This window comes from Genypterus blacodes, unplaced genomic scaffold, assembly GCF_046128005.1.
Source record: "Genypterus blacodes isolate CSIRO-AG114 ecotype Tasmania unplaced genomic scaffold, CSIRO-AGI_Gbla_v1 ptg000055l_1, whole genome shotgun sequence".
Taxonomy (NCBI): Eukaryota; Metazoa; Chordata; class Actinopteri; order Ophidiiformes; family Ophidiidae; genus Genypterus; species Genypterus blacodes.
In genome coordinates this window covers 573,011-590,000 of record NW_027466867.1, presented here as the reverse complement: position 1 = coordinate 590,000, position 16,990 = coordinate 573,011, and the positions used below count along the sequence as shown (strand labels likewise).

The 16,990-nt window shown below is 51.0% G+C and overlaps 1 protein-coding gene across 1 annotated transcript in view; it reads right to left on the bottom strand.

Moving 5' to 3' along the window:
* Nucleotides 1–16,990, bottom strand: part of ankfn1b (ankyrin repeat and fibronectin type III domain containing 1b) — a 77,959-nt gene that overhangs the window by 23,702 nt on the left and 37,267 nt on the right. Inside the window, exons 4-5 of the mRNA XM_076151711.1 lie at nt 14,548–14,588; nt 4,038–4,157 (exon numbers count right to left, since the gene is read on the bottom strand). Of these exons, the coding sequence (XP_076007826.1) occupies nt 4,038–4,157; nt 14,548–14,588 (161 nt within the window). The remainder of the gene's footprint in view (nt 1–4,037; nt 4,158–14,547; nt 14,589–16,990) is intronic.

Genomic DNA, 16,990 nt, shown 5'->3' with positions numbered 1-16,990 from the left:
TCCATCTTTAACAATACAGGGGGATCAGAAAGAGCAAGGAGAGTGATTACAGGCTTCCACAACCTCCTCCTCATCTGTCCCCCCCTCTGAACTGACAGCTCTACGCCACACGAGAGAGGAGAGAAAGAAAAACAGAATGAGAGAGAGAGAGAGAGAGAGAGAGAGAGAGAGAATATTAAATCAAATTAGAACCAAATGAGGCGAGTGGTGCGGCGTCCAAAAACCGCTCTGCGCCCGGGCCCCTAGAGCATTGCTCCTCTTTTTCCACAGAGACTCCTTGACTCTTCCTCTCTCTCTCTCTTTCTCTCTCTCTCTCTCTCTCTCTCTCTCTCTCTCTCTCTCTCTCTCTCTCTCTGTCACCCCTTTACTCCTTATTTATTCGAGCCCTGGCACTTTTTATCCCCTATACTAAGCCCATACACGCTCAGCTCACCGCCACACTAACCATTACAATGTGTGTTTGCTCATGTACGTGTGTGAGTATGAATATCTGAGAGGGAATCAGACTGTGCAGTGTGTGTGTGTGTGTGTGTGTGTGAATATACAAACTAAGGGAAGGGGAAGGCTGGTTTGTCTCCTGACACTGAAGTTAAGACATCATCACGAGAGGACGAGAGGCCTGTCAGCTCCTGAGTTATCCCCCAAGACAGGGTGGCACCAGGCGGGGCGGAGGGGCCTTCTGGGAATGGAGGGGGAGGAGGGGAGGAGGGGGGGGACGGCGGTGGGATCTGAACCATGCGAGTCACGCCGCGCAGCCACACGCAACACAACCCCCGACGCACAACTCCCCACTCCTTCAGACGTCCAGGCTGTGATTTGTGAGGTGGATACAGCTCGGGTGCAGAATGCGACGTTACATGTTGATGTTGAAGCACTTACGTATAGAGTTTCCTGTCCGGGCGTGCGGCGAGGGGAGAACTGTTATGGGAAATAAAAAACGGCTTGGCCGACACAGACGGCTGCCTCTGCATTGTACTCTGGGGCTTCTGGCAGCGGGGTTGGACCTGCCTCGCTCCGTCCCCAGGAGAGGATATGGAAATAAAGTCTTATTAACCGGGCCTGTGCTGGAACAGAACCAGCATCCCTTTATAGCCTCAGCACCGACGCCTGGATTCACGCTGGATGTCTCAACATCAAGAGAAAGGAAAACAGGGCTGTAAATACACAGATTAGCAGGAAACGGATCTATGTTGGGACAGGAAGAGACGTTTACACCTCAGCAGACGTCACAATGATGTAGATCCACAAACAGGGCCTGACAGAAACCTCACAGGTGCAACAGCCATTTTAATTTAGTATTGTGATGGAAGTTCAACTTGAACCCTGAACCAACACAGCGATCGTCCAACAACCGGCTGCTTCCACATTTTCCAACGAGAAATGAAAGCTTTATTTATTACTAATCTGGACTGAAATAGTGGAGTGCCTTGCTCAAGGGCAATGGCAGCTGCGTTGACTTGATGGTGAGGCGGGGAAAGCAAACTCCTCTGGATTTGAACCCTCTCTCTAAGCGAGGTGCTAAACGCCCTCCCAGCCGCTGACAGGCTCCAGGAGCAAAACGCTTCAATATTTTGTCAACAGTCATAACAGGCAGCCGGTAGCCGCCAACGCTCCGCCCCCGCCCTCCCCCCCCCCCCCCCTCTCCTCACTCCCCCTCGCCCCCCTCCTCCTCAGCCTTCCTCCGCTCGTAGCCCCAGAGTCCATTTACGATGATTACAATAACAATAACGGCGCCATTATCTTTTATTTTGGTGTTTTCTCAAGGACCTGTCAGCTCGCAGACGTTGATCAAGCTTCTGAGCGGCTCCCATTCCGGCGCTCGCAATTCCCTTAATAGTCCCGCTCTGTTTTAGGATTTACCTGACACAGACTGCGGCGGTGGAACGGCCAAACGCGCCGCAGGCCGTGGAGCAGGCGAGGCTGCGGAGGGTTCACGGCGTGAAGTTTATTCACAGCCGGGGCCTCGCAGAGCTCACATCAGAGGGGATGAGTCAGATTAAAGAGATGAGCTCTGACAACTTCACTACCTTCTCTCATTCCAGCTCATATTTAATGTAAGAGCCGTGCTTTTAAATCACAGACCTCCATGTGATCATTAAGCTGCAGCACCAAACCCAAACCCGGAGTTCTGGGCGAACATTCCTTTAGTTTTCCCACTTTTTTAACAGCGATACTATAGAACCAGTGAGAAGGACCCGACTGGAGAGACTGAAGGAAGCGTGATAGACGTCAAACTATTCCAAATATGCCAGTGACTCACGGAATGTTTTCAATAGATGCTACGAGCGCATGTGTTTCCCCTCTGACCGCCGTGATGACGAGGCATTCCAGAGGAGCCGCGCTCCGTCTTGTCAGGAGCCGGACCGACCTCGTTTCACCTCCCAGCCAGCGTGACTCAGCCCCTCCACCTTGATTTCTCTCCTCCTCCTCCTCCTTGGGGTCCCCCCCCCCCTCCTCCCCTGTGTTTATTATGTCACAAAAGGCCCTGTCACTCTCTCGTAACGCCGGCTCGCCCCTGGAGAAAGTCAGAATCCAGCTGTAGCCGCCTCCTTCCCCCAGCCAGCCAGCCAGCCAGCCAGCCAGCCAGCCAGCCAGCCGCCCGCTCCTCCTCCTCCTCCTCCTCATCCCTCTGGTAAATGAGCATGTCCAATCTACCCACTGCGTTTCATTAGAACCAGACCACATCAATCAGGGCCTGAACTTTAAAGGCCAGGGTCCCTTCTTCTGCAACATGGGAGAGAAGAAAACTAAAACGTGGAGCCGTTAAAGAGGAGGACCTCACACTCGCAACGTACATGGCCGCCGCTCGTACACTTCACAGCACATTTCTGGCGGCGGACCACACATCGCAGCGTCAGGCGGCGGACCACACAGCGGGACTCGTAAGGCCAAAAGCAAAGACCTGGTAAGACCTCACACCAGGCCCCTGCAGGATCGGATAGGACCTCAGAGAATCCCACACCTGTAACTCTGCAGAGCAAGTAACTCGACCCGATGGCTACCGGAGTCCCAACACGGCAATTACAAGCCTGGAAACTGTTTGGACGCGGGACTGTTTGGACATTTTTGACTTGACGATATTAAGTGCAAAGGAAGTGTAAGATCCGCTTTAGCCCCGGGGTTATTTTCCCAAACGGCAAGAAGAATGAGCCAGAGCCAGGAGCGCATAGCAGGAAGCTCGGGGGGGAACGCCAGATGGACGGACGGCAGGATGGATGGGTAGATAAATGAGCGGAGGCCGGGACGAGGAGAGAGAGAGGGAGAGAGAGAGAGAGAGAGAGAGAGAGAGAGGAGACGGGAAGGATTGCCAATGGGTGGGGACGGGAAGGCAGCCTCGTGATGGAAGGCTTTCAAACTCCTTTCATCGGCTGCCTGAAGACTGGAGCTTTACAAGAGCAAGATGAGCCGGCGCCACTGGAGCTGCTTGGCGTTCCTCAACGAATCCCAGACGCGGAGGCCGAGCGGGGCCCTGGGCTCCGCTACGCTACGCTACGCTACGCCCACCCTCTGCCTCCGCCCCGTCCATCAGGGCCAATCCCCAAGTCCCGATCCTTAATCCTCATCAACCTCGGGGCCTGACACTGTGGGACGGCGTCGGTGTGTGAGCCTGGGTAATTGTCCGGGTCGTCACATTCCACATCTCGCTTTCGGACATTCTTGCATTGTTTCCTTCCATAAAGCTCACAGTCTATAATTCAGAGCTGATAAGACTGCGGATGGGAGGAAGAGTCTCCCCGTGTTGAAACCTCTTCCCGTATGAATCATTTTAACGGCCGCATTTATGAGACGTCCCGAAGACCGTGTCAATTATCACCGCTCCTACTAAAACAGTCAATGGATTGGCCAACTGGCAACCAGAGGACTTGAGTTCTATTGATGCGATACAAATGAAACATGCTCTGAGTGAGAACAGGCAGATTCCCTCCGCTTGTTTCCCAGACATGTAAGGAGGAAGCTGGGAGACGTTTGTCCTCTACAACCTGATTGGGAGAGACGGTATGTTGTGTTTACGTTTGGAGTGGGGTCTTGGGTCTTACCAGTCCACACTCAGCGATCGTCTCCTGTAGGACGCAGGCCTGTCTGAAGCCTTCTCTGCCTTGGCCGGGCGCTCCTTCAGGGAGAGGCGGTGGGTGAACTTGGAGATTCCCGACTCCGACCTGGAAGAGAGGAGGAGGAAGGAGAATGAATGAGAATGAGCTCACAAAGAAAGCTTCCCCGGCTTCTTAAGGTGGCTTAGCCTGACACTGTGAGCAGCTTGAGTGTGTGTGTGGAGCCGTGCACCATGAGCCTGATAAAGAGTGAAACAATGCTGTCACTCCCTGAGGGCACATTAGGCTTTGGCCAAAGCTTCACACTTCCTGCCCAATTTTCTCCAAATCTCTTCATATGAGAAAAGTGAAGTCACACACATTTTAATCTCTTCTCCCGCCGCTGCCAATGTCCCAGCTCAGCCTGCTGCTCAAAATTAAAAACAGGAAATGTAATATTTCTTCCACTCCACTCCAGACATATGTGATGAGACTGAGCATAGCAATATCGCCGTGGTAACAGTGGGACTAATCACAGCGTAATGTTATTCTCTGTCAGAGCAGCGAGCTCAGAGAGGGGGAAGCAGATCAACACACACACACACACACACACACATGATCTTTACCTGTTTAGAGGAACGATGTGAAACTGAGCGGGAATCAACCAAACCAAAGGGCGTTCACCTGTGTGCGCCCCCTGCTGGTTAGCTACCTATGACTAATCCATTACAACCAACAGAGGAACCACAGATTAAAAACACGACTGTTAAATTATGAATATCACAGAATCAAGTTACTGCACTGAACGGTCCAGCTGTCCTCTTTAACTGAAGACATCATCCATGTCTCTCTGAAGTTCTGAAGCTTTGTTCTGATACCAAAAACAAAACAGTGTAACTCTGCTTCTTCTACAAATTGTGTCCTTATCCAGTGAATCAACCACTGATGTAGGAGGGCTGGGATGTTAAAGATAAACATTCCAAAGGGCATAAACATGGGAGTCTTCTCCTCCTGCTGCCATGAGAGCTATTTTAAACCAGCATAGGCTTCTATAAAATGATGCCGGGGCATTCTTTCACACACACATGCTGTTTCCATTTTATTATGAAATGATAAAATCCCTAATGATGACTCATGCATACTCGCGCACATACATAGATCTCCTCTCAACCCGGGCCAAAAAGCATTTTAGTCTCCATGGTGAGCTCTGTTGGAGACACACTGCAGCGGCGGCGGCGGCGGCGGCGGCTGGGCCGAGGCGAGCGCAGCCTGCCGGGGTGCAGCCTGCCACTCAAACGCAAATCTGCCATCATTACTGCCGGTCTGCGCGGGATGCTGCAGAGATCTCTGTTCACATAAGGATTTGATAAAGCGGCGCTGGTGAAATCATTCCCAACGGTTGGCGGCGTCCCTTTGATTAGCGAGCAGTGACACGGATGAGTGACAGTGTGGCGATGCGTCCAATCGGACCTAATTCCATTGCCAAGTTGGCATCGTGTCACAGGCTAATTTCTGGCGCCGCCACGCAGAAGTTTGATGGAATCCCGTATGAGTAATTTCAAAGTTCTCGTCCAGGAGAATGGCGTACTTCAGAGAGCGGGCAGAGGGTCGGAGTGTTTCCTGTCAGGAGTAATGCTGACACCAGACAAAGATCTGAGAGCCATTACTCACACAGATGAAATTGGAGCGAGGCCCTGATGACATCATGGGGACTTAACCTGTAAACATTTGCGTTGGGTCAAAGCGAGCCGCTGTGATCTTGGATATGAAAGCGAAATGCGTCTCAAAGTCGCATCGCCGTGCCAACAGGCCGCTCTGTTTGTTCGCTTGGAGCAGATTCTGCTTTTGTCTCTCTCTCGCTTTTTCTTTTTTTCTTACCGACATTAAAACAAACGGCTCGCAGTGAGACGACCTCGCTGCCCAGCTTCCCTTCAGAGAACCCGATCCGGATCCACATCCTGGACCGGCCCCATGACGCTACAGCAGCAGCGGGGATGAAGAGTGCATTTCAACACATATGAACCTTCCGTCACCAACTGGGCGCCGGCGTGAAAGCACAGCGCCTCGCCTCACTCCGTCTCTCTAGAAACCCGTCTGAAATGTAGAAAACCAGCGCCTTTCATTCATTTTCTCACATTTCTCCCACTTCTCCCACTTCTCCCGGGTCCAGCTGTCTCGCTGCAGACCCGCTGCCATATCCCGAGTTGAGTTCTCATCGCGGAATGACCTCATGCTATGGCTTATCTGGTAGAACAACCTCCTTCTTTCCCACTCCTACACCCTCAACTACTGTTTCCTGACCCTCTGCCAGCGTCTCCAAAGAGCCGGGTTGACCTCCGAGACAAAGAGACATATTTTCCTGTATGAATCATGCAAGTGGGGTGTGGGATTCTGCTCAGATGGCACAGCAAACCCCTAATTGGTGGAATTAAGCTAGGCCCGGGCTTCTTCCTCTTCAAGGGCTTTTAATTAAATTAGTACCACTGTTCTGAACTCGCCAGCCATCGCCGCGGACGCCCCGCATCGCCCCGCCGTAGAATGTACGGCGCTCCGAGGCGTTCCCATTCATAAATAGACCGCAGCCGCAGCCGCAGCAGCAGAGCTTAGGATCATTATTTGATGTTAATAATTGGCTTCATTTGTGGTTGACCTCTTGTGTTTGGCCCGGGACCAACAGTTACATTAGGAGCTCGCCCCCCCCGACCTCCACGGGAAACTTCAAACAGACATTTGGATCACGCGCAAGATATGACACGACAATAGGATAACGACTTCAATGCCACCAAAACCTTGCGGGATCAGGACTTCAAAGAGGCGGGGGTCAGCGGACAGAGCCGAGGACTCAGGGAATCCCTTTGTAGGGTTTAGAGGAAGACTGGACGAGCGGAGCAGGTGGGTCTCAGCGGCGGGGATCTGCTGGCAACTGGCCGGCTTTTGGTTTCCCTGAGAGTCTGGGCCCTGGCTCCGCCCCCGTGCAGCTGTCCCCCCGATAACATCACCGCAGCAGGCACACTGTGATGATGCAATGCCCTTGGAGGCCCACGTGGCCCGGGACAGCCCCGTCCAGAAGACGCTGGTCTAAATGAGTTCTCTGGAGCCATCAGGTCAGAGTCAGACCCTGGCTCCTTCCTGCTCTGACCTTGAGACCCCAGGATCCATCAGACGCCACCTCAGTAACCTTTGACCTCCAGACAGGTGCAGACGCGACACAAAGTCCAGTTCTGATTTATTTGGATGGTTAAGATTTGAGGCAAAGTGAAGTTCCTCTAGATCCCTGAACAGAGCTGCTTCACGCTGTAATGATGGTGAAATCCATTTTCTGTGGGTGTAGTTTCTCATTACAGCAGCCTGTGTGTGTGTGTGTGTGTGTGTGTGTGTGTGTGTGTGTGTGCAGTGTATCATATATGTAACACTGTCACACTCTCTACATACTGTGAGAAAGCACCTGGGAGCTACAAGAGGAGGAGGAGGAGGAGGAGGAGGAGCTTCCATGGATCTGTGAGGCCTCTGGACCTGGACGTCCTCCTCACATCTCCCACACACACGGCCGCCTCCCTGCTGCATGTAGTGTGACTTAGATTACGATCTCGCCAGCGTGAGGAACTTTGCCCGCTCCTGCAGCACAGGCACGCTTTTGTCAGCGGCGAGCGGCTCGAGTGGCAACGCGGAGGAAAACCCTGACACACACACACACACACACACACACACACACACCCAGGACACACGCCGCTCACGCCATCACCGTCAAACGTCTCACCTAGTGTCACTCCCCCCTCCCCTTCTCCCCTTCTGTGTTCTGTTGCCATGGCAGCAATTAACTCTTCGGGGGCATTCGCGTGCAGAACAAGCTCCGCTAAAGAAACGATTGTTCTGGCTGGCGGTCAGGCTGTGCACTTTGACCCCTCCCCCCCCTCCAGCCGCACAGCCGGAGCGACCCGCTGCTATTTGAGAGCCGGAGTTAAGACGGCGTGGAATTCTGGCAAAAGTGCGGCAGCTCAAACACGTTTACCAGCGTGCTAAAGAGGTCGAGCCTTATTCACAGGATGGACGGTGCTCAACAGTGTGATTACTGATTGCAGGATTACAAATAACCCTTAACACTCTCTCACAAGCTCCGCCCCCCCCAACAACATCCATGAGTAGGAGCTTCAGTGTCACCACCAAACCCAAACTACACAACTCTATGTTTGCCCAGTTTATCAGTGAACGCTGGGACAAGTGTGTCTCTATGTGTGCGTCTCTGATGGGACTTTGTGCGTTTATGAAGACATCTCACTGGAACGCGGCGTGTTTCGCCCGTCCATGTGGTCGGTCTGAGGCTGGATCGCCCTCCACCGCAGATCTGAGTTCAGATTACAGGGGAGCTGGACAGTAAATCATCAGCAGAACAGACAAATACCTGACTGGCTCTCAGCAATTATGGGCGATGGCTCCGGACCTACAAAAACTACTTTGGGAAGAAGGAGGAGGAGGAGGAGGAAGAGGAGGAGGAGGGGGGGCAAAGAACTCCTGCACACCAGAATCTGCAGCGCTGTAACAGATACAGGCACATGAAGGAGGATCCGTGCGGGCGTGCACACGTCCCCGCACGGACTCACCAATAAATAAACACACGGTGCGATTCAGAAACGGAGCTTTTTTTACGCGTTTCATTAGGCAAACAAAAAGGCTTTCAGTGGTCCAATCATAAAAGAACGGAGCCAAGCTATGAACATTGCTAATTAAAATGTGCTCAAAGAAAGCCTTGTTTTCCACTCGCCATCGCCGTCCAAACCCATGTCTGTGCGAGTGCGTCTCCCCTGGAGGAGGAGGAGGAGGAGGAGGAGGAGGAGGAGGAGGGAGGAGGAGGAGGAGGCCCGGCTTTTTTATTTCACTTGGACTGGAGGCCTCACCAATAAAACCCTATTGATAGTCGGGGCGAGCGGCGCAGATCGAGCCCCTGCTTGGCCTCGCCGTGGCATTATTGGGATTGTTCAGAGTGTAAAGTTTAACCGAGTCCTAATAAAGCGGGAAACGGCACTAACGGGCCGCACGCTGGCGTTTGACACAGGCGGCTCGTAGCTGTGATTCCCTGATTGGTTTGGGATGAATCGTGGGAATGATAGCAGGCCGGACTGAGGATGCGTCAAAGCGAGCGAGGGTTTGGATGAAGAGGGCGATTCATGGAGTCCCCACGTGGAGGCGCCGGGCCGCCAGCGTGCAGCCGTGACTAATAAACCTCAATAACGCCCTCCACTTCAAGAGCAGATGATGAAATCGCAACGCTGAGCGCCAAACGACTGCTAATCCGCCCACTACGGTAAATAAAGATATTTCCATCTCGCACTCATCATTGTTTCATCTCTCTTATTTCGCTCTCGCTGCTTCTTTTCTTTTCCTTTTTTCTTTTTTCCATGGAGTCGGCACACGCAGGCACTCGGTTCCATGCCATTTTTCACTCTGCTTGGCTCCCTGTAGTGTTGGGTTTGATACCATTCCCTCCGTTTACCCCCCCCACCCCCCTCTCCCCCCTCTGCTGTTTGATGTGTGGCAGAAGGCTGAGTCGACACGGCGAGACGTATCCACCGATGATGGATCTGCAGGCAAATGAGTCTCGATTTGGAGCACGAGAAAACGCAGGGAGGCCGGAGAAAACTCTTAGAGACGCCGCTTAAACAACGGCACACCACAGACACTTTCTTCTTCTTCTTCTTCTTCTTCTTCCTCTCTCTCCCTGCTGAGCTCAGTGAGGTGGGACGGAATCAGAACGTGAATGCGATCGGACTGCGGCGATGTAGACGAGACACGTTTACATCATCAGAACAAACACTCAAACTACGTCACCCCTGTGTACGATGTGCCCTATCCACTAGGGGGCGATCATCCCAGGTGTGTGTACCCTACACACACGTGCACACACCACACACAGCATCAGGTTCTACGATCCTTCCCACCTATTCCGACTTCTCTTTGCAGAATCTAAACGTAGGACTTAGAGTGCGACTTTCCGATCCAAAACGTTGCTCTAACGTATGGATTAAAGGGTTAATGGATTAAGGGGTTAACGTCTGGCTGGCTGGGCGAAGGCGAAGGCGAGCGTGCCGGAATGCCAGTTTGGCGTTTTTTTCCGTCTGTTTAGATAATGCGGATCCGTGCTTGTGCATGGAAATGCCTGGCTCAAAGGCTGGGACCTGATGGAGGTGCAGACCCCCTCTGGTAATGCTGTTTACAGCCTCGACACACACACACACACACACACATATACACACACACATACAGGGCACCCCACTTTTCCCCGTCAGCCCACAATTGAGCACGGCGTCGAGATTCCAATCGAGGTTGAGCCAGCAGACTGGAGGGATTATTTATGCTGGAAAGGAGAAGGGAACCTCGAGCAGAGAGAGAAAGATGTGTGTGTGTGTGTGTGTGTGTGTGTGTGTGTGTGTGTTTTCTAACTTATCTACACCCGTGTCTGTACAAGGGTTAGAAAGTCGGCGAGAAGTGAAAAATTCTTTCCAGTCCTCATAAAGCCGGCGTTTAGAGTTTACGTTAGGTAACACACACACACACACACACACACACACACTCATGACCCGTCTCCGACACACTCAGAGGTCGGCCATATTGTTTCCCTTGCCTGATCTACACAGGTTAAACGTTAGCAGCGTCTGGTTTTGGAGGCCACGTCTGCAATTTGTTTTGGAGCGACGAGGCTGCCTTGGCCTTCAGTCTGAACGCTGCACTCTGATAGGCCGATCTGTAACAGGAGGGGGCGGGGCTTTACTGACACTTCGGTTTCATGGACCCTATGGACACACATGACGTATAAAGGAACTTGACGAACAAACATGTTGATCTGGAGAAGACTCTACTTGTTATGCAACTTATTACAGAGAAATGTTCCCCGGGTACGCTCTTAGCTACTGTGGTCGCCAGGACGGAGTGTTTGTATATTATGTTGTGTGTGTGTGTGTGTGTGTGTGTGTGTGTGTGTGTGTGTGTATTTGCATTTGGAGACAGAATGGAAAAGGCAATGCTTCAGAGGATCTCTCTGTTGAAGTTCACCAAATTAAGCTCTTTTTCTATTTATGTACCTCTCTCTCCCTCTCTCTCCCGCTCTCTCACACACACACACACACACACACACACACACACACACACACACACACAATTATGGCCAGGATGCCTTACCAAAACAATGGCTGTCTCTGCCTGCTCAGTCCTTTGGCCTGGCAGTCTGCTTTTGGGAAGTTCTCAAACAACCCAAGATCAGCCCAGCCAAACCACATCAAATAAGCATGCGGGCACTCACACACACTCACACACTCACTCGCACACACACACACACACACTCGCATACACACACACACACAGATAAATGTTGCCGTATCATTTTCTTGAGTATACATGCGCCGTGTCGCAAAAAGCACAACTCACACACACAAACGTACAAGAGCACCACTTTGCTCTCCGCGAACATGTGTGTGCACTCGTGTACACACACTGGATCAATTGTCCAAATAGTCACACACACACACACACACACACACACAGGGGATAGCCAGCCAGCGGCAGTCTCCTCCGGGCCGCTGAGTTAGCTCCCTCTCCCACCACCGTTACCGCTATTGTAAATACTCCTCAATATGTATTTACACTGGGATTTCAAGAAACCCTGGAAAAAAAAAGGGGGCTGGAAAAATGAAGGAATGTGTTTGGCGTTGGTCAGACAGCGGGAACCCTCAGCGCTTATTGGCTTTCTGCGATAATTTGCCTTGGATTCTCCTGCTGGGCGACGGCGGGAGCGGTTCTCCTCGTATCTGCGCGCTCCTCGTCGTCGTCGTCTGTTTCCATCTCTCTCTCCCTCTCTCTCTCCCTCTCTCTCTCCCTCTGTCTCTCCCTCTCTCTGCTTCTTTCCAGGCAGTTAGCGACCCTAACATAGAGAGCCAATCGCGGCGAAGGGTAATTGTTCAAATCTACGTACGACCTTCACTTTCTTGACGGCGGTTTGAGGACGTCTGGGTTTGCTTGCTGGCGGCGACGGCGGCGGAGTGCGCCTGAGGACATTCCATCATGTTAGTGTGTGTTTACAGCTGCAGGTTGAGAAGTTACAGCGCCACCATCAGGTCGACTGCTGCTTTTGTTTTGAGCGAGACGTTTGGATGGAGTCGCTCGTTCAGGAGAAGACACGAAGCCACGCCCACTCAAATTTGGCGGCAAATTGCGGTAAATGCGCCTGAATCTCCCTTACATGTTGAAACATGTGAGGTAGCGTGTTTAAGAGCCCTGTGGATCAGGAACATGAATGATGACATACGCTATCAAACTGTCTCTGGAACAACAATATGCTTTTACTCTCTAAACAGAAGAGAGTGAGTGAGGCTTGGCATCTTTACTGCTACATAAATATCTCCTCCTACTCACCTTAAGTTATTCCCTCTCACACACACACACACACACACTCACACACACACACACACACACACTCATATGAGAATGATTACACGGCCTGCTCCCGTGAATAAATTAGCCTAATCAAGGTCTTTCTTCCCTGACATCCGTACCTAAATCCCTCTCTCCACCGCCATGAAAATGAGCAAAGCGTCCCCCGGCCTCACTGACAACCCCTCCTCCCCCCCCCCCCCCCTCCTCTCCCTCAGCGCCCCATCCCTCCATTATTCCTTCCTTCCTGTGGCGTCGGCGCCCGGCGAGCAAGAGAGAGAGAGAGAGAGAGAGAGGGAGAGAGAGATGATACATGGTGGAGGATGAGCTAATACGGATAGGGTATTAAAGAACACACACAAAGCCCCCGCCACACACACACACACACACACACACACACACATATTGATGGAGCGAACGCCTGTATATGGTCACTTGTACTCCAGGTTAATAACTTCCAGATGGGGAAGATGTAGATGTGTGTGCTTGTGTGCCAGTGCGTGTGTAAGTATGTGTGTGTGTGTGTGTGTGTGTGTGTGCCGCCGTGTGTGTTTATCCATGCACGTTTGCATGTTGGCAGCGGATTAATCAGTGTGTTGAAGAGTGTATTAAACGCTCTCCTTCAGCCGCGTCCTTCTGGGGACCCGGCCCCTGTCACTTAACGTCCCACTGTGGCTTCACTCGGTCCTTGGATACCGCTTTGTCTCCTGGCAACAGATGTCTCACATTATGGCACACTGAGCCGCCGTCCATGCCAACACACCTGGCACATCAGACGCAGTGAATATGACCAGAACGCTCAATCTGATGATGCAACAGCGACGTATGGAGGAAGAGCCGGCCTCATGTAAACAGAAGAAGGTGTCGACGCAACTGTCACTAGGAACTCTTCATCACTTTGGGCAGAGATTTGGATCAAACTAGGTTCTGCTTTTGTGGGATTTTGCTCAAAAGTTGGTCTGGAGCGCGCGCCACACACGCTCCTGTGCCCTGTTGCTATACATATGGTACACATCACAACTCACAGGGGAAGAAAACAAACTTGCTTGTTTGTTGCCCGGCAACTAAAATATACAATCAGTAGTGTTTGAGTAAATCACTGTAGCTTCTTGAGCATTAGTGCGTCCTGATTGAGCTTCTCCTTCCTTTCACCCAGGCTTTTTGCGTAACCACACTTTGGTGATTGGTCACAGCCCGACTCTGCACATGTGAATGAGGTCAGAGGTCACCGCTGTCATCTCACAACCCACTTGAGATGCAATTATCAGGCTGGTTAGAACATCTCTCCATCTCTACATCTCTACATCTCTACATCCCCTTGCATAAAGGAAAGGTGAGTTACAGGGAGATTATAAACTACATACATGGTTCCCCTCGTGCTCTCAGTGAAGATTTCCAAGCCGGGTTTTGTTGGACGAAGAGGCAAAAACAAAAAGAATAGCCGTGAATGTCGTCTCTTTGATTCCCCTCGGTTACATTGAAAACAAATCCTTCTCCCCGTCAAAACAGCAGCAGGATGAAGAGCGGGGAGGACTGTGAAGTATTAGAGCTTGTGTAAGCGACCCATATTGTAGAGGGATAACAGCTCTGCCTCACCAACACACACACACACACACACACACACACACGTACACACAACCCCCTCCTTTCTCTGACACACACACACACGCAGATCAAAAGCTAATTACAGCATTAAATACCTAAGTAAACATGTCTGTGTCAACATTATCCTGTAGAATAATTACAAATGGCATTCAATCTGTATCTGTAGCTTCAATCATCCATGCCTTTCACATACTGATGTACAGAAAAGAGGTTTGCCTCATCGCCATGGTAATTTATGCACAAAGGTGAGTCGGAATCTAATCACCATGTGGAGTTACGAGGGGGGGAAACCTGCGGTGCACAGAGACGGAAACAGACATGCAGATGATGGACCGGGCACCCTGCTGGGATGACGCAACACACTCTGGCTGCTGACCTGCATGACAATCAGACCCACCCACAGGGAAGAGCAAGCAACAACAGGACACCAAAATGAATCCTGACGTCCCCCTGCGGGGACAAGGATGATACGGACGCACGGGAGGATGCCACTTACTTCTTCTGCTGACTCTCCTTCCGATCGGCCGAGCCCAGACTCTGTAAACGAGAGACGGGAGAGGAGAATTACAAAGACAAAGTGGAAAAACGACGGATATGACCTGGAATCAGACAAATTACAAGACAAGTTAGGCAGGAAATGAATATGAAAGGAAGGATTTACACACACTTACACACTTCTACACTCAGTCAATGAATCATCGCCTGCCTGCTTCCTTAAGTGAGTTTACTTTATCACATCCAAGGTGACTTAACAGCTAATGTGCGTCTGAACTGTACGTTTACGTTTACCCTCAAGGCTGCAGCGGCAAATTCATCAACGGCGGCGTAAAAGCGCTCGTTACAGGCAATCAGCTGCTTTTCTTACATTGCAAGGGCGTGCTGAACAACTGGGTGTGTTGTAGACGCACGCATTTATCAAAGTGTGTGTGTGTGTGTGAGAGACTGTGTGTGGGAGGGAGGGAGACAGAGTGACAGACAGGAAGTTTAAAAGCCATCTCCCTGAAGATGAAGTTAACACGGCTCACAAACACAAAGTGCAAGAAGATTATTTTTCCATTTCTGCTCAACGGGAGGCATTTGAACGCCTCCCTCCGGCGCTGCTAACTTATCATGCACACACACACTGACACACACGCGGGTCTCCCTGATGTCCACATCTTCTGGAAGGAGCGAAACATTTGGAGGTGACACATGCTGAGACACACACACACACACACACACACATAAATACAAGCGCCTCAGGCTGGAGTTATCTTTGCTGCTCCTTTGCGTCTGCGTGAAGCTAATTGTGGAAGCTCAAACAAGGGGGGGAGCGAGGGGGGAGGGAGGGGGGAGTAGAGCCCCCACCCACCCTCCATCACCAGCAGCTCCTCGCCATTCTGAATCGTTTCACATAACACAATCGATTTCTGACATACAGTAGCTGCCAGTACACACACTCTTGTGTCTGTATCATGGTTTACACAAGCAGAAGGGTGAAGGGAACGGAACACAGACTGAGCTGAGGGTCATAGGTTCTAAACCAAGCCTTAAATACTCTCACTGACCCTCTTTATCTCTATTTATTCATTCATGTAGTTTAGTTGTTGTATATTTTAATGATCATTGTCGGACAGCAGAAAGCCGAGCGTGTTGCTAATGTGCCGCCCCTGTCTGCAGGTCGTCAAGGAGATGAGCTTCACCTGCTCTGATTGATTGCTGATGTTTATCAGCCGGGTGTCGGCGGCTCGCTCGCGCTCCTCTGGCAGCCGTTTAGTTTGCTGCTGTGTGTGTGCGCTCTCTGTTCGGTCTTCTGCTTGCTTTACTTTGATTTAATGGGCAGTGTGTGAGCCGGATGAGAGCCTGCAGGCGTTAGAGGGTTGTTGGTTTCAGATCTGTCCGTGCTTTCAGATCTGGGATGCAATTAAGTTTGTTTTGGTCTTGGTTTGGTTTCCTCCTGCAGAAAATAATCCAACAAACTCCATGTTGGAGCGTTCACACAGCTTGACATGTGAACGATGACAGAAATGGGGATTACCTCACAATGATCACACACACACTACATCAATCAATAAATCAACAAGTGTGTGTGTGTGTACGCATAACTATAAGGATCATGTTCGCTTCAGTTGTTTTGGTTTCACCTCACTGAAAACCATGGTGTGGTTAGTGTGTGTGTGTGTGTGTGTGTGTGTTTTTATGGTGACATTTTGACTGGTGAGCGTCTCCTCTACACACACATTTGCATGTACGTCTGGGTGTGTTTCATCCTCCCGGTGAAGACAGGAAACGCCACACAGAGCGGCTGATCTTTCACCTCTGAGCCCCCCCACGGAGCGCTCTGTTAGCTCTAGAGCGCCCGGAGGGATGAGGGCGAGCGGGTGTCATTCATTTTAAAGGTGTACCTGTCGGGGGTGAGGCAACGTTGTTTTGAAGCGGCGCCGTGTCATTTTGGGAGCCCCGAGCCTGAGCTACTGTCAACGTTTGGCTTCCATTCATGTCAAGTTTGTTGACATCGTACGGGGAGACGATCTAGGAAAGTGTGTTTTTGGACTAAAACAAGGAGAGAAAGGCTGCAGTTAACCCTCACACACACTGGGGGCGCTCTAACAATGACACGACACGCCTGAAGCTACTAGACTCAGACTGACAGGTGGGAAATAATCAATAGATGGTTAAAAGATCTTCAGTACAGAGTCAGGTATTAAAGTTTAAAGCTCAGAGGAGAATCCTGTTTTATTCTCCACATCATGATGAAGAGCAATTAGATGATTGCCGCTTCTCTTCTTCATTTCTTCTATATTACTGAGGTGTTCAAACAGAATCAATGCTACTGTAACTCTCTATACCAGCACCCAGACTAATATTACTCATTTTATTCATGATGACATCATTACGAACCAGGAACGCCACTCATCCTCTCCCTCACATCTTCATCACCACCAGAACGACGATCATGC